The sequence below is a fragment of the Theropithecus gelada genome, chromosome 6, assembly GCF_003255815.1.
Source record: "Theropithecus gelada isolate Dixy chromosome 6, Tgel_1.0, whole genome shotgun sequence".
NCBI classification, from domain to species: Eukaryota; Metazoa; Chordata; class Mammalia; order Primates; family Cercopithecidae; genus Theropithecus; species Theropithecus gelada.
The window spans coordinates 176857004-176882626 of record NC_037673.1 but is presented as its reverse complement, the minus strand read 5'-3'; the positions used below and the strand labels follow the sequence as shown (position 1 = coordinate 176882626).

General features: G+C 57.8%; 1 protein-coding gene across 3 annotated transcripts in view; it reads left to right on the top strand.

Annotated features, from left to right (window-relative positions):
• The first annotated feature begins 4950 nt into the window (after positions 1-4950).
• The window catches only part of FLT4 (fms related tyrosine kinase 4), a 45887-nt gene continuing 25214 nt past the window's right edge, over positions 4951-25623 (top strand). For all 3 annotated transcript variants that reach the window (XM_025387951.1, XM_025387952.1, XM_025387953.1), the window contains exons 1-8: positions 4951-5080; positions 21886-21982; positions 23186-23430; positions 23649-23761; positions 23888-24050; positions 24158-24297; positions 24565-24733; positions 25031-25148. In XM_025387951.1, coding sequence (XP_025243736.1) covers positions 5023-5080; positions 21886-21982; positions 23186-23430; positions 23649-23761; positions 23888-24050; positions 24158-24297; positions 24565-24733; positions 25031-25148 — 1103 coding nt within the window. In that variant the 5' untranslated portion in view covers positions 4951-5022. The remainder of the gene's footprint in view (positions 5081-21885; positions 21983-23185; positions 23431-23648; positions 23762-23887; positions 24051-24157; positions 24298-24564; positions 24734-25030; positions 25149-25623) is intronic.

Below are 25623 nucleotides of genomic sequence, written 5' to 3'. Positions count from 1 at the left end.
CCCTTCATTCATCATGATTGCTTCCTTGCCCCTCTTTAGTTTGTTTGGTTACACATTGTGTCATTTCTTCCTTGCTATATAAACCCCTAGTTTTAGTTGGTCAGGGAGATGGATTTGTCAGCCACAGCACCTGATTAAAACGTTCCTCCTTGACAATATACTTGTCTCCTCTGTCACTGGCTTTCTGTGTGGTGGGTGGCCAGACCTAGACTGAACCTCTGATGTTTTGGTGACAGTATCAGTACAAAAATAGGCAAAGCCCAGAAAATGAGCCATCAGTGTAGATCGTTAATTTATGACTGAGGTGGAACTAGAGAAAAGAGTAGAAAGAATGACCTTCTCATAATGGTCATGGGACAGCAAGATATCCCATGGGGTGAAAGACAGAAACTCGACACATACTCCTACTTCACCCTACACAGAAAAGGCAATTACTGGGCCCATAGGTCTAAATATGAAAGAAAAAAAATTACAATTTATAAATGATAAAAAGTAAATATCTTCATGACATCAAGATAGAGAATGGTTTCTTTAAAAGAACACAAGGTCAGGCACGGTGGCTCACGCCTATAATCACAGCACTTTGGGAGCTGAGGAGGGCAGATTACCTGAGGTCAGGAGTTCAAGATCAGCCTGGCCAACATGACGAAACCCCATCTCTACTAAAAATACAAAATTTAGCCAGGCGTGGTGGCATACACCTGTAATCCCAGCTACTCGGGAGTCTGAGGCAGATGAATCGCTTGAACCCAGGAGGCGGAGGTTGTAGCGAACCAAGATCTCGCCACTGCACTCCAGCCTGGGCAACAGAGCAAGGTTCCATCACAAACAAAAAATAATAATAATAAAATAATAAAAGAACACAAATAACACCAACCACAAAGAAACTAATTCATAAGGGTGCTGTGTTAAAATTAAAATCTTCTGTCTTAACCCCGCCTCCCAAATAGAGACCATTAAGGAAGTGAAAAGTCAGACACTGAATGAGAGAGGATATTTGTAGCACGATGTCCTCAAGTACCTTTTCCACAGTATCTGCCATCCCATGCTGTTCTGCGTGCGACCTTGCCTCCCTCTAATAATCGTGGGGAGCATGTCCCCTAGGCAGGCTGTGACTTCTTTAAGACTATCTAGTTTCCACCTAGTTCTCTTGGATAGTCACTCTGGGGCAGCCACCTGCCACACAAGAACTTCACCTAGCGTGGGGTTGCCATGCTGGAAAGACAGTGAATGTGCGCACTGGTTGGCAGCCCCAGCTGAGCTTCCGGGCAACAGCCACTCCAACCACCAGGCATCCAACCTAGCTAAGTAAGCCCTTGTCAAATTCCTGACTCTCAAAAGCATGAGCAAAATGAAATAGCTGCTGCTTTGCCCCACAACATCTTGGAGTACTTCGTTATACAGCAATAAGAAAGGAACTAACAAGAGACTCATATCCAGAATATATAAGGAACTCCTACAAATCAATAAGAAAAAGACAGATGGGGAGTGGTAGTTAAGGAGCAAAAGACTTGAAATCTACATGGCCAATTATAAAAATGTGCTCAACCTCAAGGGTAATTAAAGAAAAGCTAATAGATCAGGCATGGTGGCTCACCTCTGTTAATCCCAGCACTTTGGGAGGCTGAGGCGGGTGGATCACCTGAGGTCAGGAGTTTGAGACCAGCCTGGCCAACATGGTGAAACCCCGTCTCTACTACAAATACAAAAATTAGCTGGGTGTGGCGGTGGGCACCTGTAATCCCAGCTACTCCAGAGGCTGAGGCAGGAGAATTGCTTGAATCCGGGAGGAGGAAGTTGCAGCGAGCCAGGATGGCACCATTGCACTCCAACCTGGGAACAGAGTGAGGCTCTGTTTCAAAAAAAAAAAAAAAGGCTAATGAAACCACAATGAGATGCCAATGCAAATCGACTAGAATGGCCACATTTTAAAAACCAAACCTGAAATACTATGGGTAAAGGTGTGCAGCAATGGTAACTGCTTACACTGCTAGGAACATGCAAAATAGTACAAATAACTTGAAAAACTACTTGGCACTGGCTACCAAAGCTGAAGACAGCATATGTACACCAGGAAACATATACAAGAGTGTTGTGGCAAAAGTTGGAAACTAGTAACCACTCAAACTTCCATTAATAGTAGATGGACAGGCCGGGCACATTGGCTGACACCTATGATCTCAGCACTCTGGGAGGCCGAGGTGGGCGGATCACGAGGTCAGGAGATCGACACCATCCTGGCTAACACAGTAAAATCCCGTCTCTACTAAATATACAAAAAAATTAGCCAGGGGTGGCGGTGGGCACCTGTAGTCCCAGCTACTCAGGTGCTATTCGGGAGGCTGAGGCAGGAGAATGGCATGAATCCGGGAGGCGGAGCTTTCAGTGAGCCGAGATCTCGCCACTGCACTCCAGCCTGGGCAACGAGCGAGACTCCATCTCAAAAAAAAAAAAAAAAAAAAAAAAGTAGATGGACAAATTGTGGTGTATCATACTGTGGAAAACTATGAAGTTACAAAAATGAGCAAAATATAGGTTATCATATCAATATAGATGAATCCCACTAATGGTGTTGAGCAAAAGAATATCAATGGTACGAATGCATTGAGATAAAGTGAAAAAAAAAAAAAAACATGCAAAATGTGAGCTCAACAGTAGGGACACATAAACACACAGACAGGAGTAATAGACACTGGAGACTCCAAAAGCAGAGAGGGAGGGAAAGGGGCAAGGGCTGAAAAATCACCTTTTGGGTAGAGTGTCTACTGTTCAGGTGATGGGTACACTAAAAGCTCAGACTTCACCTGTACACAATATATGAATTAAGAAGTCTGCACTTATGTCCTCTAAGTAAATTTTAAAATTTTAAAAGCATATTCTGGCCAGATGCGGCAGCTCATGCCTGTCATCCCAGCACTCTGTGAGGCTGAGGCAGGCAGATCACTTGAGCCCAGGAATTCGAGACCAGCTTGGGCAACATGGCGAAAACCCATCTATGCAAAAAATTCATGGGGCATGGTGGCGCACACCTGTGGTCCCAGCTACTTGGGAGGCTGAGGTGGGAGGATCATTTGAGCCTGGTGGGGGGTTCAAGGCTGCAGTGAGCAGAGATCATACCACTGCACTCCAGCCTGGGTGACAAAGTGAGACCCTGTCTTTAACAAAAAAAAAAAAAAAAAGTATATTCTGGGCCAGACACAGTGGTTCATGTCTATAATCCCAGCACTTTGGGAGGCTGAGGTGGGTGGATCACGAGGTCACAAGTTCGAGACCAGCCTGGCCAACATGGTTAAACCCCCATCTCTACTAAAAATACAAAAATTAGCTGGGTGTGGTGGCAGGTTCCTGTAATCCCAGCTACTCAGGAGGCTGAGGTGGGAGAATCTTCTGACCCCCGGAGGCAGAGGTTGCAGTGAAGTGAGATTGTCCCACTGCACTCCAGCCTGGGCAGCAAGAGAGAGACTTCGTCTGAGGGGGAAAAAAAAAAGTATATTCTGAAAAGAAAAAAAAAGCAAAACATATATTTTGGTGATAAAATGATAAAGAAAAGCAGGGAAATGATAATGCCAGGGTAGTGGCCACGTTTGGGGGTTAGTGAGAGGTCTGTGATGGGTGGTGAGGGGATGTGGGGATGTCATTCTATGTCCCTTGGCCTGGAGAATGGAAACGCAGATGTTTGCTGCTTTAAAATTCAGGTTTATAATATGCTGATATATTATGTACTTTCCATAAGTGTGTTACATCTCATAATAAATCTTTCAAAGCTAAAAAACATCAATTTATGATTGATAAATACCTAACTTCATGTATCATTTGGTTACCTAGTTTCCCCAACCTTATTTATTAAATTTTCTAAACTATCCTCACTGGTTTGCAATTCCAGCTTAATAATATAGCCAATTCTTACCTGGGTTTGAGAGAGCTAGTAGTGGTTATCGAAAATCTACTCTTGCTTTTTGGCGAGGATGAACGGGCTTTGGGGGGCGGGGTGGGGGGATGGAAAATGTGAATGAAACGAAAAGCAGGGAGGGAGGATGAGACAGTCATGGTCATGGGCTTTATTATTAAACAGGAAAAATCTAGAGACAAACTGAAAAGAGAACGGAAGTCTGTGAGAGGGTTGCCAAGTCAAAAAGCAAAAGCAAGTGTCGCTTTATTAAAAAGGTGGGGGCGGGTCCTGATTGAGCTGAGAACAAAACATTTGGGGGGGTTCTAAAGCTTGGAGGCCAGGCCTGCAGGGTGGGGGTCGGTTATCCCGGGTGTCCCGCTCAAGGGTGCAGCTTCCATCGGCACTGTGCATCGCCACTGTGCAGGTAGTTAAAGACTGCTGGACGGGTTTTGTTTGCTTTTTTTTGTTGTTTTTTTGAGGCGGAGTCTTGCTCTGGCTCCCAGACTGGAGTGCAGTGGCTCGATCTCGGCTCACTGCAACCTCCTTCTCCCGGGTTCAAGCGATTCTCCTGCCTCAGTCCCCCGAGTAGCTGGGATTACAGGCGCGCACAACCAAGCTCGGCTTATTATTTTATTTATTTGTTTGTTTATTTTTGAGACTGGGTTTCCCTATGTTGCCCAGGCTGGCGCCAATATTTTCAAAGATTTAACATACTGCTATTTTTACATGCACTGCTTTTTTGCTTACTCTGGATTTTATCGATGGAAAGAAAGGACAGAAAAGGGCGCGTGCCGCATTTTGTGCCCCTTGCCCACCAGGCTCCATTCCCTCCGGAGCGCACACCGAGGCCGTCTGCGTTACCCGCGTCCCCGCGCCCGGAGCCGCCCAGGAGCGGGCCCGGACCCCGCGGTGCAGAGCGCGCACTGCTCGGGTGGATGGACCGGACGCCCCGCGGCGGGCTGGGAGGGACCGGGGGGAAGGGGGGGCGCGGGGGCGGCCTGAATCCCTGGCCCGCCTCCCCGGGCCCCCGCCCCGCCCCGCCCCGCCCCGCCCCGGGCCAGCCTGCGCCCGCGACGACACTTTCAGCCCCGAGCCGCGGCCGCTCAGGTCGGACCCACGCGCAGCGGCCGGAGATGCAGCGGGGCGCCGCGCTGTGCCTGCGACTGGGGCTCTGCCTGGGGCTCCTAGACGGTGAGCGCGGGGCCGCCGGGGAGGGGGCCGGCCGGGGAGGGGGACCGCGCACCTGGGGCGGGCGCTGAGACCGCTCCGACGGGGACGGGCGGGGGACACGGTGGCCCCGGAGCGCGGACGCCTGAGGGAGCACGGCGCTCGGGGCCCGGGACCTCGGGATGAGGAAAGGGCGGGCGGGGACTGCAGCCGGGTCAGGGCCAGGGCGGCCGGGCCGCGCCTCGGCGCAGGGTTCGCCCTCCCGGCCCCGAATCGGCTTCTCCGTGGGTGGCTCCGGGTCCTCCAGCCGGGCCCCGTCGGGCTGCGCGCTGAGCCTGGATCCTTCGTGCCCTTCCTCGCTTCCCCGCGAGGTCTCTGCGCCGCGCCGCTGGCCCGACCCACGCGCACCGGAGATCCCGGCCATCCCGGCCCCAGACCGGGTGCGCACTTCCCGACGCCCGACGTCTCCGCTCGCGGGCGGTCCCCCAGAGGGCGCTCGAGCCGGGCTTCCACCTCCCGCGGCCGGGGCTGCAGCGCAGGGGCCGGGACTCCAGTGCGCAGGAGGCAGACAGGTGCAGGTGCAGGTGCAGGTGCAGGTGCAGGTGCAGGTGCAGGTGCAGGTGCGCGCTGGGACCTCAGAGGAATCTTGAGGAGGCGAATCCGGGGCTGTCAGCGCGGCAGAAGGGGCGGAAGGCCAGGGGTCCCCGGATTTGAGGGGACAGGGGCCTTGAAGGCCGGCTGAGGAGCAGAGGCCCCCGCGGGAGGGTCCCCTGCCCAGGAGAGGCGGGGTTCGGTTTGTGTTGGGAATGTGGCTCTGGCGGGGAGGGACCCAGACCTGAGGCGGAGGCGGAGGGGTTGGAGAGAGGGATTGGGGGGGATGAGGGAGGGGCAGAGGGAGTGGATGGAGATGTCAGGATAGGGAGTGGATGGCGATGTCAGGGAGGAAGCTGAGAAGATGAGCTGGGAGTCCACACGGAGCCGGTGTCCCTGGAAATCAAAGGGTGGAAGGGCGGGGTCAGGGGTTCCAGTGTCTGAAAGGGGAGTGCCGGGAGCCCTGAAGCCAGCGATGGGGACCTCAACATTTCTGCACACCATAGGAATTAAATACTGGCTTTACATGCCTGTAATTCTCACAGAGAGTGTCAGACTCATTTTACACATGGAGAAGCTTAGAGCAAGGACATGTGTCACTTCCCCAAGATCCCCAGGAGGCCCAAAGGAAGCCTGACAAAGCCTGCCTTCTGCCCACCACCTGTATGTCCACTGGCTGAAGGGCAGAGGCCAGGAGAGGGGACAGGTCTGGCTCAACCAGGGGAGGAGGGAGGAGAACATCTGTCTGGGCCCCTGAGTCGGGCAGGTCAGATCAGGGTGCTGCCCTTGGCCCTCCTGGACCCAGCCCAGGACCAGGCTCTCACAGGTGCTCAGGATGTATTTGTGAGTGGCTGTTAGAGCTTGGTTGGACTGCAGGGCTGTAGAATGGGAGACACTTAACCAAGAGGAGACATGGGATGGGCGCCTGAGTGCAGTGTCTGAGGCTGAGCTGAGGAGCTGGAGAGGAAGCAGAGAGACCCAGGAGGGGACCCTGGAGGAGGGGTCCAGAGGCAAGGGGGCTTCCAGGGAACATTCTGCAGGTCTGAGGAGAACCAGGAGAGGCCAGTGTCCTGTGCTCCTGGCTGGAGCACGGCGGGATGTGGGGTGAAGGGTGATGAGGCCATTTTCTGCAGTAGGTGCAGTGACTTAGCGACCCAGTTATGAAGAGGAGAGAGGGTGTAAGTGGGGGCCCCATGGAGAGGGGTGTCCTGGGCTGGACCTGGGTTTGGCTGGTGGGGAGATGGCAATAGAGACTGAGGTCATCCCTCCCTGAGCCCTGCACCTTGCTCTATCCCTTGCTAGGCTGAAGACCCCGGGAGCCCCCAGCTTGATGGGGGATGCCATGGCGGGAGCACAAGCCCTCAGCTGCAGTCGGGTGTCAGGGCAGCTGCAGTGGGAGCAGGCTGGAAGCCTGAGCACCCTGAAGCTGACCCCTTAAACGTGTGCTGTTGGTCATAGAACCGGACTTGTCCTGCCTCCCCAGTAAAGTCATTTCTGTGTGACCTGGGCCCCCTCCTTTCCCCTCCTTGCACCTCAGTTTCCCCAAGCATAACCATGGCATACGCTGGCAAGCACCGGGGTTGTGTGGGTTGTGTGTGCTTGGGCTGGACTCCAAGACCCAGTTTCCTACTTCAGTTCCACAGTCTTGCCCTAGTGGAGAGGGTAGGTCGCAGATGTCTCTTGGGGCTTCGTCTAGAGAGAGGCCATTGGCACCTCTGCACTGTGGCTGCCAGCTTAGGGACATGCCAGAGCAGGGTCTGCTGGGCATCTGGAGTGGCCTGGTCTCGGGACGTTTGCCCTTGCTGTGAGCTGAGTCACACAGGCCCAGGACTGGACAGATGTGTGGCCCAGGGATGCAAGTCAGTGCAGGCAGGATGTGGGGACCAGGCCCCCTTTACTTGTGCCTGGGGACCTTCTGCTGCAGCTCAAGGCTCTGAGGACTCGAATGCGGGTGCTGTTCCCTCCTCCACCAGGCCTGTGGCACAGAGCCAGTGTAGCTAAAGGGGTCCTGTGCCCTCCCAGAGCTGCCCCACGTGGCTGGGCCCAGACAGGGTGTGAGGTGTGATGTGTGGTCTGTCTGGCGAAGTCTCCACCGTGACCCCCAGCAGTGGCACCCCGACCCAGGGAAGCACCCCGACCCAGGGAAGCAGCCTGCAGTTCTATGCAAGACCCCAGCATAGTGCCTGTTCAGGGTGGCCCAGGGAGGACGTGGACCTGGCCCCATCCCGCAGGGGTTTCCTGTGCCTTGCAAGGACACAGACATGCCATCAGACGTCTATCGCCCAGGGATGAAAGTGTTCAGGGGCCCTGGTGAGGCCCAGCTGGTGGCTGTAAGCTGCACAGGAAGGCAGTGTCGCTTCCAGCTAAGGCTTCCTGGTGGGGTCTCCAGAACTCTAGGACAGGGAATTCCAAACAGGGCAAAGAACCCCGTGAAGGCTCAGAGGCAGGCAAGTCCAGATGGTGAATGTGGCCAAGTGAGTCGTCCAGTGAGGCTAGAGTCTGGGAGGAGTGGATGGGAGGTGGGGGAGACGAGGCTGGAGACGGGGCAGCGCCAGCAGCAAGGAGGCTGGTGTCCAGGGGAGACAGGAACTGCAAGTGGATAACCCAGGGGATAAACTGGGGTGGAGGCAGGTAGCCGCTGGGGATGGTGGGGACAGAGGAAGTCTCAGGTCTCTGGCTTCAAGGATAGTTTATCAAAGGGAGACCCTGGAAGAGGAGCGGGGCCTCGGGGTGGAGGTGTCCAGTGGGATTTCCTGGGAGGCCTCAGCTGCTGCAGCCAGTCAGATAAGGAAGGAGGAAAGTTGGGAGCACTTGAGTGTGATGGGGCAGAGGGGAATGGGGGAACCCAGGGAAATTAAGTGAAGTCAGCTGCAAGGGGAGGTTCTTCTCTGTGTCTGGCTCACTCCCCTCCTGCTGTCTTTTGGGTATTTTCCTCCACAGGGCAGTTTTCTCTCCGCCAAGGAGTAGCCTGTGCCCCATGTTCCTCTGAGATGCCGCTCAGAGTTGGGGGTGGGCAGGGAGAGGGGTCTGGAGAGCCTCTCACACCCCCTAGACTCTCAGCAAGATTCAGTCAATGTGTCCAGCTGGAGCCGGGGATTCCTGAGTTTCGATCCTTTTCAGACACTGGCTTCCTCTGGAATCCGGGTTTTCCGGTCACACTGAGGAGACAAGTCTGGAGCAGGAAGGTGCGGGCATTCATTCCCAGTGGGGGAGCAGGGGCCAGCCTTGGCCAGGCTGCACGGGGCTCACCGCAGGCACACTCCCGGCCCCGTCTGAGGCCCGCAGCACCCTAGCCTGCAGCCAGGCCCGGGCAGATCCAGGTGGTGAGTCGGGGAGCCCCGCCACGTGGCCAGTGAGGTCAGCAGGGGTTCATGAGAAAGGACTTGTCGGCCACAGGAGAGGACATCCTGCTGCGTTTCCCTCTTCCTGCGGCAGGAGCTGGTGGCCCCGATTTAGCAGCACTGGGGGGCCACCTCTGCGCCAGCTGGGTTGTCTGATAACGCCGCTCGTCCTGCCGGCCAGCAAGCAGAGTCCTGACCCCACGGAAGCCAGGGAAACTGCGTGGCAAAGCGGGCTGCCCCACGGCAGTCCTGTGCTGGGAGCTCAGCATCTGCTCAGGCCCCCTCCTCCTGGTCTCCACCCCCACGGGGTACTCAGGCAGCCCATGCTCCCCGCAGGTCCAGCCCCTCTCAACCTCATCGCCACTCCCTGCTTCCAGCATCTTCCAGAAATTTGTCTCCATTCTGCCCCAAAGGGACTGCCATGAAATACAAATCTGAGCCTTCAGGCACCCCCCCCACACACACTCACCCACAAGATAAGCACCAGCTTCTTGGGCTCGTGGTACCGGCCCTTCCTGCTGGAGTCCCAGGCCGTCCCTAGCCCCACGTCCACCCAGCCTACACTCACTGCACACACCAGCCCTGGCACCATGGCCTTTCACCCGCTCTGGACACGCCCTCTGGGAGCCTGCTGGGAACTCCAGGCAGACAGGGTGCTAACGGGCCTTCCAGGGCAGGTGAGGGCTTCGTTCCCGCTCAGTGTGCCTCTGGGAGCACAAAATTCAGACTCTCAGGTGGGTTTAGGGGAAGCCCTTATCACCACCCAGCTCAACACACTGGCCTCAAAGCTCCTCTAAATTCTACCAAATGGAGATGGATTTGTTTGAAGCAGCAAGCGTGCACATGCACACAGATGTGGAGTGTCCGGCAGCGAGCCACACCTCAGTGTGAAAAGGTTTCTCAGATTGCTTCACAGCAGGACGTGTACAGGTTTTAACCTTGTCACACAGACATTATTCTTATTATTTTGGAGATTCGAAAATTAAGGCTACAAGAGTGAAACGGCTCTCTAGATAATAGATGGCTTATTTCGGGGAGGTAATAGGTGTCTGGTATCTGGTTCCAAATAGCACAGGGGCCAAGGGGGAAAGAAGGGGCGGGAAAGAAGGGGCAGGCACACAGGCCGCTGTCCACGTTCTCCAGGGAATGCCCTAGAGGGCTGGGCAGATGGCCTCTTCAATTTCTAACCACCTCATGGCCATTTTTACTTTGCTGTCCCAGAGACTTTCCAAAGTAGCATGTCGCAGACAGTTCCCCCAGGCCCACCATTCGCCCGGCGTGCCCCTCTGTGCACAGCCTCTCCACCCTCCCGGTACCCTGTGCCCTCTTCCCCCTCACCCCCACACCTGCCCACACATCCTATGGTGTCTTTTTGTCTCTTGGATCCTCAAAGTCAGCCACGGGTAAATTGCTGACCAAGTCCAATGCTGGGAATGCCACTGCGAAAAGACAAACAGAAGCCCTTGTCTTGAAGTAACACGGTGAAACCCCGTCTCTACTAAAAATACAAAAAATTAGCCGGGCGCGGTGGCGGCGCCTGTAGTCCCAGCTACTCGGGAGGCTGAGGCAGGAGAACGGCGTGAACCCAGGAGGCGGAGCTTGCAGTGAGCCGAGATGGCGCCACTGCACTCCAGCCTGGGTGACAGAGCGAGACTCCATCTCAAAAAAAAAAAAAAAAAGAGTTTGAGAGCCTGGCCAACATGGTGAAACCCTGTCTCTACTAAAAATAGAAAAATTAGCTGGGTGTGGTGGCAGGCGCCTGTAATCCCATCTACTCGGGAGGCTGAGGCAGGAGAACTGTTTGAACCTGGGAGGCCGAGGTTTCAGTGAGCCGAGATCGTGCCACTGCACTCCAACCTGGGCAATAGGGCGAGACTCCATCTCAAAAAAAATAAATAAATAAAAAGAAAGAAAGAACTGTTAAAAGTGGTAATGAGCCAGCAGAACTATGGAAAAGTCCATGGAACTATGGAAAAGTGCAGGAGTCCTGGGTGGGGAGCCTCAGTGTGAGATGCTGAAGCAGCACAGGAGCTCAGATGTCAGAGGTAGGGAGGGACTGTTCCAGATCTATGGCACATGGAGGTCTGGAGCCGCACTGGGTGGGTGGCAAGGAGGCAAAGGAGGCGCCAGATTCTGCCCATAAGCAGCAGAGAGGGATGGTTTTAGGCAGGAGAGGGACTTGTGTTCTGGAAAGATCTTTTGACCTCTGAGCAAGGACTGGGCCAGTGGGGAGACACTGGTACTGCGATCTGGGGAGAGCCGTTGAGGCTGGCCAGCAGTGGGGTGGGGAGAAGGGAGAGTGGAGCGACAGCAGCCCTGGAATGCCCGGGAGGGGCTCTGCGGCCAGAAGGCGTCCATACCAAGGTGTGGTCAGGATGGCGAGGAGAGGTGGGGGCAGGGGCCTGGCACTCCCAGCCACCCCACCCGTGGTGCCCTCCTCCTGGGCCAGCAAGCTCCTACTCAGTCTGCAGAGCCCATTTCAGCTCAGAATGGAGGCAACTTGGTGGCTAGTTGGCTGTGGGGGATGAGCGAGGTCAGGAATGTCTGGTGGGTGAGCATCACTCCGACAGCCAACCTAGTGGGAGGGAGAGCGGCGTTTCCAGCACTGATGGAAGAGATTATTACATTTTGTAAAATGCAGAAATGCAAAGTATAGACATCTGTAGGACAAACAGTAGCTTCCCGTAGTCCTGTCTTCCCAAGACAATCTTTTAATGGTCATGTATTTTGGAGCACGTTAGCCTCTGTGTACTAGCTTCCTATCTGGACAGTGGCAATATGGAGGCTGCTGCAGGCAGGGGCGTGAAGGCGTGTGGAATGCACACGTGCGTAGGGCTGTGTGCACACGGACAGTGCTCAGTGCCTGCTGTTATTGTTGTGGCAGGAGGTATTGGGAAAGCAGACTTTGGAGAATTTGCCATCGGTGTATGGATACTCTTTATCATTACTGTGTGGGTGCCTCCTTCTCCACATTCTTGCCAGCGCTGGGAATTCTCTTTTTTTGTGGTACTTGCTCCTCTGGCAGGTGCACAGTTGTGAGCTCCGTGCCTCCAGTCATCCTCCCCAGTGTTGGATGTGTGCTGGGCTCGAGGGCTGGGTCCTCCAGGACTGGAGCCCAGGAGAGCTGTCAGGGAGGGTGGGAGCACAGAGTGGGGTTGAAGCCCCCTGGTGTGCCACCATGGAGAGAGAGAGTAAATCCAGCAAGCAGGACAGGGGCCCGAGGCCGGCTGGGGACCTGGGTCTGCTTCCACGGCCTCATCACCCTCACCATGCTCCATCTGCTCCATCTACTTGAGGACCCGAAGTCACGGGCACTCTGGCCTGTGTGCCCTCCTCCTGGGCCAGGAAGCTACAATGCCCCTTTCAACTTCCATGAATCCCCTCCCACCAGCGAGGCTTGCCCCCCTTGCTCTGAAGACAACACAGGGTCAGAGTGAAACAGCAGCTGTAGCAAACCAAGCATTCAGGAGGCAGGTGAGAGCAGAGGGATCCGTGTGCATGAACCAGAGACAGCCTATTCTTTCTTTCTTCTTTTTTTTTTTTTTTTTTGAGACGGAGTCCCGCTCAGTCGTCCAGGCTGGAGTGCAGTAGCACGATCTCGGCTCACTGCAAGCTCTGCCTCCAGGGTTCACGCCATTCTCCTGCCTCAGCCTCCCGAGTAGCTGGGACTACAGGTGCCCGCCACCACGCCCGGCTAACTTTTGTATTTTTAGTAGAGATGGGGTTTCACCATGTTGGCCAGGATGGTCTCAATCTCTTAACCTCGTGATCCGCCCGCCTTGGCCTCCCAAAGTGCTGGGATTACAGGCGTGAGCCACGCGCCCGGCCGACAGTTTATTCTTAACCATGTTGTTTGTGGTCTGTAGCTCCCAGTGATCTTGGGGCCGATGCATCTCTCGCAAGTGGGAAAACTGGGGCTTGGAGAGAGGAAATGATTTGCCCGAGACCATACAGCAGACGGCAGAAGTGTGGGGTGCCCAACCCGGCGTGTGGGCTCAGCTCTCAGGCCTGCAGGATGTGCAGTGAGGACCGACAGCCCCTTCAGCTCTGGAGGCACAGGGGCTACTGGCCAGGTTAGCGGGGGCCACCAGACAGGACACTCCTGCTGCCTACCCCCAGGTCTCTGCAGAGGCCTGGCCCCAGGAGTGAAGAAAGAAGGTTCAGGTGACCCTCTCTGCCCAGCCCCAGCTCAGCCAGCAGCTCCGTTGCTCCCCACCAGCTCCCTCCACTCTGCAGCCTGGCTTCTGGCTGCCTTGTCCTGCTGAACTCAGCTGCCCAGAGAGTGTGTGTCCAGCCGGCAGGCCTGCCACATAGCCCCTGTCTTCCCAAGCACCCCAGGGAGAGGGAGAAGTGGGGCCGGGCCCAGGGTGGCCACAGCAGGGCCATGCTCTCTGCCAATGCAGAGGGGCCCCAAGCTCATGGATAATCCCAGTGCCATCCTTGTGCCGGCTGTGCTGGGCCTGGGGACAGAGCCATGGGCTGATGACACCCCAGCCCAGGAGCCGCTTGATGACACAGATCCTCCACGTGCTGTGGGTCAGGGCCAGAGTGGGGATGACATGCTCAGCTGGGGGCAGCAGGGCAAGCCTCACGGGCCCTGGAACTGGGCACAGAGGAACTGGGGCCACAGTTTGCCGGGCACAGAGGGAGAGGGAGGACAGAGGACACAGCCCAGCCGGGCAGGGAGGAGGCTGCTGGAGAGCACGGGCCTGGGAGGCTGGCGCTCAGGGTGGTGGTTGAGAGAGATGGCAGGGCAAGAGCGGGGCAGGGCTGCAAGGATGCGGCTAGTTCTACCCTCACTCTCTCATGCCAGCCCCCTCACCTCTGCACCAGGAGCTGGGCCCAGCCATGCCCTGTGGACTCAGCCATCATTCTGAGGGCAGCTCCCAGAAACTAACTAAGGCCAGCCCTCACCCACGCTGCCCTGTAGAGAGGGCTGGGACCCTGTCCCACCAGGGTGTGGCACAGCCGGCCCATCTCAGTCCCATCCTGGTGGGCCCAGAGAGGATCTGATGAGAAAACAGGGATTCTGTATGGAGCAAGGGATGCAGGACACGCAGGTGTGGAGCCGCAGGAGGGCCCAGCTCACACATCATGGGAGGAAAGCAAGGCTGGCTCTGCCAGCAGCTCTCACTGGGCTGGGCTGGGCTTTCCCTCCGTTTTCAGGAAAGAAGCTTTTGAAAAAAATGGCATCATTAGCTTAAAGGGCTTTGCCTGCAGCCAACCAGGGCGTGAAGCCAGATGGAGGCCAGGCTCCAAGGAGGGGTGTGGTGGAGGCCACTGGGGCGCAGGACCAGGCAGCCATGTGCCTCCTACGTGGGCCCTCCTGCCTGCGGGGATCTCTGAGGCTTCAGACTAGGGGCTAGGAGGAAGGCCGGGCTGGGGTCTGGCCTGAGCCTCTGCCCCCGGCCTTTGGAGGGGAGCCTGGTCCTGGGGCAGGGACCATCCTGGACTCAGCCAGACTGGGTTCCCGCATGGCTGCCTGCTTCTGTGAGGCCTGGAGCCTCAGTTTCCTCACTCGCTGACCTGGCTGTTGAGCCCTCCCTCCCAGGCTGCTGTGAGGATCCAATGAGGCAGTCGCAGTCGGCTGGCTGCCCGCCGCCTCGCTCATTGCCAGCGCCTAACCCATGGGACATTTCCCCACCCTGCCTGGCCCTCGCGGAGGGGTGCCAGCACTTCCCGGGGGGGGTGCAGGACCCTCCTGTGCCGCTCTCATGCCCGCCACACCTGTGGCTGACGCCAAGGCCCCGTGGGCCAAGGCCGGAGGGTGTCCTGGGGCTGCGGACAGCACAGAGGAGGGGAGGTGTGCACTCTGGCCTTGCTGACCTCCACCCGGTGCCTGCCCCCACCATGCTGCTGCAGGCTTGGGGGCCAGGGCTTTGCGGGGCCTTGGGGAAGGAAGAAGCCAGTTCCCCGGCCAGGAACAGGAAGGCAGGGGGAGCGCGGCAGAGGCCAGGATGACGGTGCTTCCTGCTGCGGGAAGGGAAGGACGGCAGAGACAGACAGCAGCCAGGCAGGAAGGATGCGCCGCCTTCAGAGCTGCAGGTGGGGGCTGGGCAGTCACAGAGCCTCTGGACGTGGCAGCCTGCAGCCTGAATCTGCCCCGGGGAGCCCATTCTGTAAAACGGGAAGCATCTTTTCCAATAGAAAAGACTCTTTGTCAGGCTCTGACAAGAGTCTCTGAGGTCTCAGAGGTCTGTAGAGCCATCCATCCATCTACTTTCTATCCATCCAACCATCTGACCATCCACCCATCCACCCTTCACCCATGTGCCCACCTTTCCTCCATCCATGCTTCCATCCAGCCATTCATTCATCCTTCCATCTGCCCGTCCATCCATCCTTCTGTTCATCTACCCATCCATGCATCCTTCCATCTATTGATCCATCTTTCTATCCACTCCTCCATCCACCCATCCATCCATCTATCCATCCACTCATCTACCTGTCCATCCATCCATTCATCTGTCTGTCCATGCATCCACCCATCCATCCTTCTACTCACCCATCCATCCACCCACCCAACCACCCTTCCACCTATTCACCTACCTACCCACCCTTCCACCTATCCACCTACCTACCCATCCATCCATCTATCTACCCTTCCACCCATCTACCCACCTACCCACCCATCCATCCATACTTCTTCCATCCCTCCATTTTTTTCATTCAATGAATATTCACTGAGACTTTACTCTGTGCCACGTGCTGTGGGAAGCATGGGGTGGGATAAAAAAGAGCTGTCTTGGTCCAATTGAAACTTACTGCCTAGTGGAGGACATGGACAGATATAGCTTAAACAAACACATAAATAAGTAATTCCAAGTTGTGACAGGAAGGATGCCGTAAGCAGCCGGGAGGCTAGGACGGAGCTGTTTTGTAGGGGTGAGGAGGCCATGTCTAAGCTGAGTCCTGAGCGTGAGAAGTCAGCCTGAGGGCACAGGACAGTCTGGTGGCTGGGAAACGTGAACATGAACGCGAAGGGGACGAACCACGAGGGTGTGGAGAGAGGGGCAGGGACCAGGAGTTTGGATTTTCTTGGGAGTGCAGAGGAATCCAGTGCACTGACGAGATTGAAGCACAAGTGTGATCAGGCTTGTGCTTTTTCAAGTATTACTCACTGCAAGGAGCGGGGCCTAGAGGGAGGCCTGGAGGAGGACAAGAGAGGGCCCAGGAAACCACTCTGGGGTGCGTGCAGTTGTGTTGGCCCCAGTGGGAGAGCAGGGGCCGGCCCTAAGGTGTGTCCAGCCTGACAGGCTTCAGTGGTCTGTCAACGGATGGGCTGAGAGAGGATCTGGGGAGAGGGAGCTATGGAGGGAGGGGCCTTTGGTGGGGCTGGAGGGAGTGCGTGTCTGCAGTTTAGCATTGGAAACGCAGACTGCCGGTTGTCTGTGGGGTGTCCAAGTCCAGTGGGCAGCTGAATGCTTAAAAGTGAAGTTGCAAACAGTAGTCCTGGCTGCAGCTAGAGATCTGGGAGGTGTCTGGACTCCAGAGAGACGGTGGTGCCCAGCACTGTGTGTCGGGCAGAGGGGAGGTGGGGAGAGGTAGGTCACAGATGCTGCCCAGGGGAGAGCATGCGCAGCTCCCTGCCCTGTGTGCCCACTAGGCCTGCAGCCTGGAGGTCATGGGAGGCCCCGCCCAGTGGCTCCATAAAGTGAGGGGGCTGCACCCCACTGGTGGATGAGGGGAGACCAGCAGAGGGGAATGAAGGGGGATAGGAAAAGGGGCAGTGGCTGGAAGAGAGTGTGGAACCAAGGAATTATTTTGTTTTGTTTTTAAGATGGGAGATGGGCCAGGCGTGGTGGCTCACACCTGTAATCCCAGCACTTTGGGAGGCCAAGGTGGGTGGATCACCTGAGGTTAGGAGTTTGAGACCAGCCTGATCAACATGGAGAAGCCCTGTCTCTACTAAAAATACAAAATTAACCAGGCGCGGTGGCGCATGCCTGTAATCCCAGCTACTCAGGAGGTTGAGGCAGGAGAATCACTTGAACCCGGGAGGCGGAGGTTGTGGTGAGCCGAGACTGCGCCACTGCACTCCAGCCTGGGCAACAAGAGCGAAACTCCATCTCAAAACAAAACCGGTGGGAGATGATTGCATGAAGACTGGTGATCAGAAGAGAAATCTGTGGCGGGGGGCCCTAGGCACGATGGAGGGCCTGGTTTGGGGCAGGCGTGTCAGAGATTTCTGGGGCCCTGGCTGGCAGTGTGGGCTGGGATGTGGGAAGATGGGGTGTTTCTTTTTTCTTTCTTTCTTTCTTTTTTTTTTTTTTTTTTTTGAGATGGCGTCTTGCTCTGTCCCAGGCTGGAGTGTGGTGGTGCAATCTCCGCTCACTGCAAACTGTGCCTCCCGGGTTCAAGCGATTCTCCTGCCTCAGCCTCCCGAGTAGCTGGGATTACAGGCGCCCGCCACTACACCCAGCTAATTTTCGTATTTTTATTAGAGATGGGGTTCACCATGTTGGCCAGGATGGTCTGCCCGCCTGAGCCTCCCAAAGTGCTGGGATTACAGGCATGAGCCACCGCACCGGCCAGCGGAATGTTTCTGTCTCATGATTTTGCCCTGTCGATGCTGAGAGTGAGAAAGAAGCACCCTGAACTGTGTGCACCCAGGAAAAATGAGGGGGAGGAGCTCACGTGGGGGGCCTTGTGCTGCCGCGTTGCTCTGTTCGGGACGCGTGCTGTCTCAGGGTTGGGATGGAGGACAAGAGGTGAGGGAGCATGCAGAGGGATGGGCTGCAGACCCCATGCACCAGGACTGCATGCACCAGGACCCCATGCACCAGGACCCCATGCACCAGGACCCCAAGCACCAGGACGGGGCAGCACCAGGAGGGCACCGAGGGGTGGGGAGGAAGCAGTGGGGGCTTTGAGGAGGCTGAAGGATGTGGTGTTGTGGAGCAGGAACAGGGAAAGCGGGAGAGAGATAAAGACATGCATTTGGGATGGCGCGGCCTCTGGTAATGACCAGGTCCAGGGTGCGCCCTTGGAGCTGAATGACTGAGGAGGAGAAGAGGGGAGGACCATGCACGGGGATCTCAGAGGCCAGGGTGCTGGTGAGTCAGCCCTGTGGATGGTGAAGTCATGGAGAAGAGCAGGAGCTGGGGTGGGGGGGATGGTGAGCCAGGAGCTACAGTCAGCAGAGAATGAGGGGAAGTGACGGGGGGTGCAGCTGATGACAGCTTTAGTGGGGAAGAGGGCGGTGCCGCCAAAGAGCAGGACCCTCAGAGGGAGGGCAGGTGGCTGCGAGGGGTTCAGGCCAGAGGGACTGCTGTAGGGAGGGCAGGCGGCTGTGAGTTCAGGCCAGAGGGACTGCTGTAGGGAGGGCAGGCGGCTGTGAGTTCAGGCCAGAGGGACTGCTATGGGGAGGGCAGGTGGCTGCAAGGGGTTCAGGCATGTGGGGTGGAGAGCAGTAACCGCCCAGGGGCAGTGGTGTGGCCAGAAAGCCAGGCTTCACATAAGACAGGAAGGGACATTCGGAGTGGACAGTGAGGTCTACAGCAAAGTTTGCCAATCACACACGGCACAGTGGAAGGTTGGTGAAGGCAGAGGGGTCACTGGAATAAGTTATGGCACGTCATGGAAAAGGAGAGCTTGCGTGGAGGGGCAAGCACGGTGGATGGTCCTGCTCAGCGGTGATGCGGGTGCTTCCTTTGGTGGTACGATGCCTCCAGGAGGAAGCTACTACAGACTCCCCTCCCCACCCACCCTTCACCCATCCACTTTCCTTTCACCTGTCCACCCACTCTTCCACCCATCCATCTATTCATCCTTCCACCCACCCATCCATCTGTCCACCAGTTTACCCACCCATCCACCCATACTTCTATCCATCCATGCATCCATTCTCCCACCCACCCACCCACACTTCCATCCACCCACCCACCTACCTCCCCACCCACCCATCCACCCGTCTGTCCATTTATTCATCTGATTCATCATTCATCCATCCCATTTCCATCCATCATCCATCCGACCATTTTTTTTTTTTTTTTTTTTGAGACAGAGTCTTGCTCTGTCGCCCAGGCTGGAGTGAGTGGTGCAATCTCTGCTCACTGCAACCTCCGCCTCCCGGGTTCATGGCATTCTCCTGCCTCAGCCTCCCAAGTAGCTGGGACTACAGGTGCCTGCCACCTCGCTCGGCTAATTTTTTGTATTTTTAGTAGAGACGGGGGTTTCACTGTGTTAGCCAGGATGGTCTCAATCTCCTGACCTCGTGATCCGCCCGCCTCGGCATCCCAAAGTGCTGGGATTACAGGCCTGAGACACGGCGCCTGGCCCATCCCACCATTCTTATATCCACCCCTTGAACCTCCTTTGCACATCTCTGTCTTGGGCTTAGGAAGATGAATAAAATTGAGCCTCTGTTCAGATGTGATCATAAAACCACAATTCAGTCTTACTGTGTCCCAGCAGGAGCTCGAGGAGGAGGAAGAGGCCGGTGCTGCCTGAGTGATGAGGACATCTGAACTAGACCCTAAAGAGGGAGGCCCTAGGGAGGGAAAGAAGGAAGGAGGGATGTCTGAGGAAAAGGACAAGTGTTCAAGACAGGAAAACAACAGGCACTTTGGGAGGATGGGAGGAGGGCCACGCCTCCTGGGAGAGGAAGCTGGAGAGGCAGTGGCCGGAGGGCAGAGGCCCAGCCCACCTTGCTTTATCCTGGGAACAGAGGGGAGCCATCCGAGGAAGCTGGGCTGACAGCTGCCGTACAGTGGAGCTAGACGGTGTGTGCTGGATGTGCACTCCTGAGAAGGGGGGCCACCAGCTCAACACGCCACACCTCAGTGGGGTGGGGATGTTCTCTCTCCTGCAGTGAGGGCGTGGGGCTGGGCGTGGGGCTGGGCAGGTGGACACCGGACTCGAGCCTGGTCTCCTGACCTCCTACGAGGCCCACTGGGAAGGTAGAGCCCATTCGTCCCGACAGGTCCAGCCCCATGCCCATCATGCCTCCTCTGTAGCGCTGAGGAAAGACCACCGCCCACTCCGGTGCCCACATACCTGCCCAGCTGTCCTCCTGGCGTGGACTGACTTTCCACTACCTGGAAAAAAATCCCCTCCTTCAAAGCCCAGCTCAGCAGGATTCCTTCTTAGCTCCTCACCACCCGAGGGGAGCCTCCTCTCTGCAGGGATCTCCCAGCCCCTGGCCCAGACTCCTCTCGTGGCAGCCCCAGGGGTGCAATCTATGGGCTGCCAGTGCCCAGGCCCTGCTGCTGTGCGGTGAAGGCTGGGCACTGCCCAAGGGGAAGGGGCTGCAGAGCCCACAACCCCCTTCTGCCTCGGGGCCCCAGGGGCGGGCTGGCAAAGCAAAGACGTGGTGGTAGTCACAGCAGCAGACAGGCAGGCAAGGTGCTACCTTCTGAGGGTAGCTGGAGGGCCTCAGCGTCCCAGTCTGGACAGTGAGTCTGGATGTGTGGTTTAAGGCCCTTCCTGTTCTGGACCCATAGTGAAGTGGTGCCTGGAAAGGTTTGGCCAGGAGAGAGGAATAGAAGAAGGGAGAGGCCGGAGGTCGCTGACCAGTGACTGTGCTGCCCGTGTGAGGCCGAAATGAGATCTTGGCGTGCAACAGGCACCTGGTGCCGTGTCCGAGGGTGGCTTGGGGTCAAGGGTTCCCTGGGCTCCACCCCACCCCCATTAGCTTCAAGGCAGGACCCTGGGGCCTCAGGGAGCTGTCCTCGGGAGGGCAGGAGAACTACACTGCTGCTGCCCCAAACCCCGAGGGACCCGCCGGACTGGAGGGGCCTGGGGGCAGAAGAGTGGGCTGTGCCCCCAGGAGGACAGGGACCTGGGGGAGGAACAGGACGCAGCCCTGGGCCTCTGGCCATGCAGCCCTCCCTTCCTGTTGTCTCAGGATGCCCCCGGCAGGATGCATCTGCCAGAGTTCCAGACCCAGACCTCCCCTGGGGCCTGCTCCCACCCACACCGGGATCCCACCACATTTACACTCATGTGTGTACACACGCTAGCATGTCAGAGATGCACAAACATGCATGCTTGCACATACACACAAAGCCACACACACCACTCAGACATAGGCACACACAGACTCACACACCCAGGCCTACAGGGACGCGCGCACACACACACACACACACACACACCACCCCACAGGGAGGAGGGTGTGGGGACAGCAGGGCTGAGTCCTGCAGGACAGAAGGCCCAGCCCAGCCAGCCTACAGTCTCTGGCTGAGGGTGGGTTGCAGCCAGATGGGGCCGGTTTATTTGTGTATCTGAAGATCCCTGTGAGAAGGTCTGGGGGTGTCTGGGGAGGCCTGGGCAGGGAGAGCCCAGAGGAGGCTGGGGCAGCTGGCAGGGTCTGTGAATGTGCGAGAAGCTGAGGAACCAAAGGACACCTGTGAGGTGATGCCACGTGGCCTGGGAGGGGGAAAGCCACTGGCAGAGAGCAGGCAGGAGGGCCGAGGCCTGCGTGGTGTGGGGAGGACCTGGGATGTGCAGGATCCCCTGGGAAGCAGCAGGTGTAGGTCAGCAGGTGTAGGTCAGCAGTTGAGGAGGGAGGGCCTCGGGCAGCAGCACTGCAGGGGCCGTGATGCCGAGGCGACATGCTCCAGCACCCCTCCCCCTGCTCCTTCATGCCAGCCGCTCCACTCACTGGGGTCAGAGGTTGGGGTTTGGTCCAGGGTGGTGTGTAGGTGAGGATGGCGGCTGTGGGGCAAGGCAGGGTGAGCCTATGGGAGAGGTTCGTGGCTGTCTTGGGGCCTGGGGACTGGTGCTGCTCACGGTGCACATGGTGAGGCCAGGCCACACCGCGCTGGCTGAGAACCTGGGCTGCTTCGGCCCCACAGCGGGTCTGCTCTTGTGATGCAGAATGCCCAACCATGCCCGATCAACGTCGTGTGAACTCACGACCCAGCACCACGCTGACCTTGTCTCCCACCCCAGGCCTGGCGAGTGGCTACTCCATGACCCCCCCAACCTTGAACATCACAGAGGAGTCACACGTCATCGACACCGGTGACAGCCTGTCCATCTCCTGCAGGTACAGGTTCCCTCTCCTACTGGCAGGCCAGGGAGGCTGGAGAAGCCCAAGGCAGGAGGTGGTGGCTGAGGACCCAGATGGCAGCCCCTCCCAGGGCAGAGTGGCCTCGGGGCTGTGGAGTCTCCCAGGCTGTGGGTGACTTTTGTCCTCCCCAGCCTCAACCATACACCCCCATCAGCATTTCTTTTCTTTTCTTTTCTTTTTTGGAGACAGAGTCTGGCTCTGTCACCCAGGCTGGAGTGCAGTGGCGCAATCTCAGCTCACTGCAAGCTCCGCCTCCTGGGTTCACACCATTCTCCTGCCTCAGCCTCTGGAGTAGCTGAGACTACAGGCGCTGCCACTACCCCTGGCTAATTTTTTGTTAGTGGAGACAGGGTTTCACCGTGTTAGCCAGGATGGTCTCAATCTCCTGACCTCATGATCCGCCCACCTAGGTGTCCCAAAGTGCCAGGATTACAGGCATGAGCCACTGTGTCCTTTTTTTTTTTTTTTTTTTTGAGATGGAGTCTCACTCTGTCGCCCAGGCTGGAGAGCAGTGGCGCAATCTCGGCTCACTGCAAGCTCCGCCTCCCGGGTTCACACCATTCTCCTGCCTCAGCCTCCGGAGTAGCTGGGACTATAGGCGCCCGCCACCACGCCCGGCTTATTTATTTATTTATTTATTTATTTATTTGTATTTTTGGTAGAGACGGAGTTTCACTATATTAGCCAGGATGGTCTCAATCTCCTGACCTTGTGATCCGCCCGCCTTGGCCTCCCAAAATGCTGGGATTACAGGCTTAAGCCACTGTGCCTGGCCCCTCATCAGCATTTCATATGGGGCCTCATCTCCCTGCACCCCACTCCTGACATCTCACACTGACCCCAGGCCACTTCCCAGGTCATCTGCACCCACTCCCAGCCACCCTGGGAGCCACCCACTGGGGCCCCAGAGGTGGTGTCTCCCCACCTTCCCAGCTGTGATCCGAGGCCTGTGCTTATCTGCAGGCCAGTCTGCCACACCAGCCCCAGGAGCCCAGTCGAGGCCCAGGGGCCGGAGAGTGCCCTGCCCCGGGCAGGGTCTGTAGTGTGCGCCCAAACCCTGGGCAGTTCCATGCTCCGGGTAAGACAAGCCTGGTGAGGCTTGGCCTGAGGGAGGCTCCTCAGGGATAGTCCCCATGGGCTGCCGCTGGGGCCCACCTGACCACTCCTGTCCTCTGCCAGGGGACAGCACCCCCTGGAGTGGGCCTGGCCAGGAGCCCAGGAGGCACCAGCCACTGGGGACAAGGACAGCGAGGACACGGGGGTGGTGCGAGACTGCGAGGGCACAGACGTCAGGCCCTACTGCAAGGTGTTGCTGCTGCGTGAGGTGCACGCCAACGACACAGGCAGCTACGTCTGCTACTACAAGTACATCAAGGCCCGCATCGAGGGCACCACGGCCGCCAGCTCCTACGTGTTCGTGAGAGGTGAGACTTGGAGGCAGGCCAGGCTGGGGCAGGGTCCCGGGCAGCTGGGGCCCACACCGCCCCCAGCCTGTGGACCCCGGGCTGGCAAGAGGAGAGAACGGGGCCCCACCTGCTCCAGCAGGTGGGCTGGTTCAGGACCAGCACCGCCCAGCCCCATGGAGCCCTCCCCCAGCCTGGCCGCCACAGCCCTTCCCCAATACCTTGCTCCCTCTCCACAGACTTCGAGCAGCCGTTCATCAACAAGCCCGACACGCTCCTGGTCAATAGGAAAGATGCCATATGGGTGCCCTGTCTGGTGTCCGTCCCCGGCCTCAACGTCACGCTGCGCTCGGTACGGTCCCACCCCCACCCCCACCCCGGGATCCGGCCCTCCAGTCCCACCCCTGGGAAAGGCAGCTGCCCGTCTGGCCAGGAGCAAGGGGGCAGCTGGTCACTGATGGTGGCCTTGTCCCTCCAGCAAAGCTCGGTGCTGTGGCCAGACGGGCAGGAGGTGGTGTGGGATGACCGGCGGGGCATGCGGGTGTCCACGCCGCTGCTGCGCGAGGCCCTGTACCTGCAGTGCGAGACCACCTGGGGGGACCAGGACTTCCTTTCCAACCCCTTCCTCGTGCACATCACAGGTAACTGGGCTGTGTTCCATTCACAGTAGCGGGGCTGTCACTGCCTCGCTGGCCTCAGTGGGCGTCGTCCTGTGAGGGCGTGGGAATCACTGTGCGTGTGTCAACAGGCAACGAGCTCTATGACATCCAGCTGTTGCCCAAGAAGTCGCTGGAGCTGCTGGTAGGGGAGAAGCTGGTCCTGAACTGCACCGTGTGGGCTGAGTTCAACTCGGGTGTCACCTTCGACTGGGACTACCCGGGGAAGCAGGTGAGGTCAGCAGCCCTGCCAGGCTGTCCTGTCCCCAGGAGTCCCTGCCACTGTCCAGCACACACTGAGCCTCTGTGCGGAGGATGTGCGGACCCAGGCCTGCCTCAGGTGCCCCAGTCTGACGGGCAAGTGTTCCACCCAAAGACGACTCAGGGCCTGGGTCCAAGGCTTCTGGAGCCGCCGCTGGCTGGGCTGGGAGGGGTGCCTTTGGTGGGGTAGCTGTGCAGGAACCCGCTGCTGACGCGGGGCTTCCCTGGGTGCGGGCAGGCAGAGCGGGGTAAGTGGGTGCCCGAGCGACGCTCCCAGCAGACCCACACAGAGCTCTCCAGCATCCTGACCATCCACAACGTCAGCCAGCACGACCTGGGCTCGTACGTGTGCGAGGCCAACAACGGCATCCAGCGGTTTCGGGAGAGCACCGAGGTCATTGTGCATGGTATGGCATGGGTGGGTCAGGGTCAGGCGCCATCAAGCCTGGGAAACAAGGGTCCTTGTGCCATGTGGGCCTGGGCCCAGAGCTCACGGTGCACGTGAGCATTTGGGAGTCCAGCCAGAGGGAAGGGAGGACCTTGAGCGGAGCAGCTGCCCAGCTCCTGCACCTGCCCAGCTCCTGCATGGCCAGCCCCAGTCTACAGGTGTCCGGCTGCTGGGGCTGCAGGGGCCATGGGGGGAATCCCTGGTCAGTCAACCTCGGGTCAGTCCTGGATTTACACTGACTTCTCCTGTCTGGCAGAAAAGCCCTTCATCAGCGTCGAGTGGCTCAAAGGCCCCATCCTGGAGGCCACGGCAGGAGACGAGCTGGTGAAGCTGCCTGTGAAGCTGGCGGCATACCCTCCGCCCGAGTTCCAATGGTAACAGCCCTGGCTCCCCTGACCCCGCCGCTACCCTTCCAAGCCGAGGGGCAAAACAGACCACGGGGGAGGAAGGGCAGCATCCTCGCCATCAGGACCTGCACGCTGAGACCAGGCATGGCAGGAGCCTCTCTCAGGAGACGCCCCAAGGAGCCCGCCCGTAATGTGGTATTCCAGATGGAAGGTCTATCTGTGCTCCTGCCACACCGGGAAGGGTTTCAGTACCAGCCTTCTGTTCCATGTGGGTGTGGTGGGCACATCGAGGGGCTTTTCCTAACTGCCTCCTGACGGCTGGCTGCCTCTCTGCCCTGCAGAGTCTCCAGGGCCTGCCCTGAAGCAGTGGCTTAGCGTTCCCTATGCCTCCTTCTAACGAGGCTGCCTCTCCCAGGACCCTCCTGTCCAGAAATGTGGAGATGCCACAGGGAACTGACACATTGCCTGGGCTGGGCCTGTGCTGTGTGGCAGTGAGCGAGAG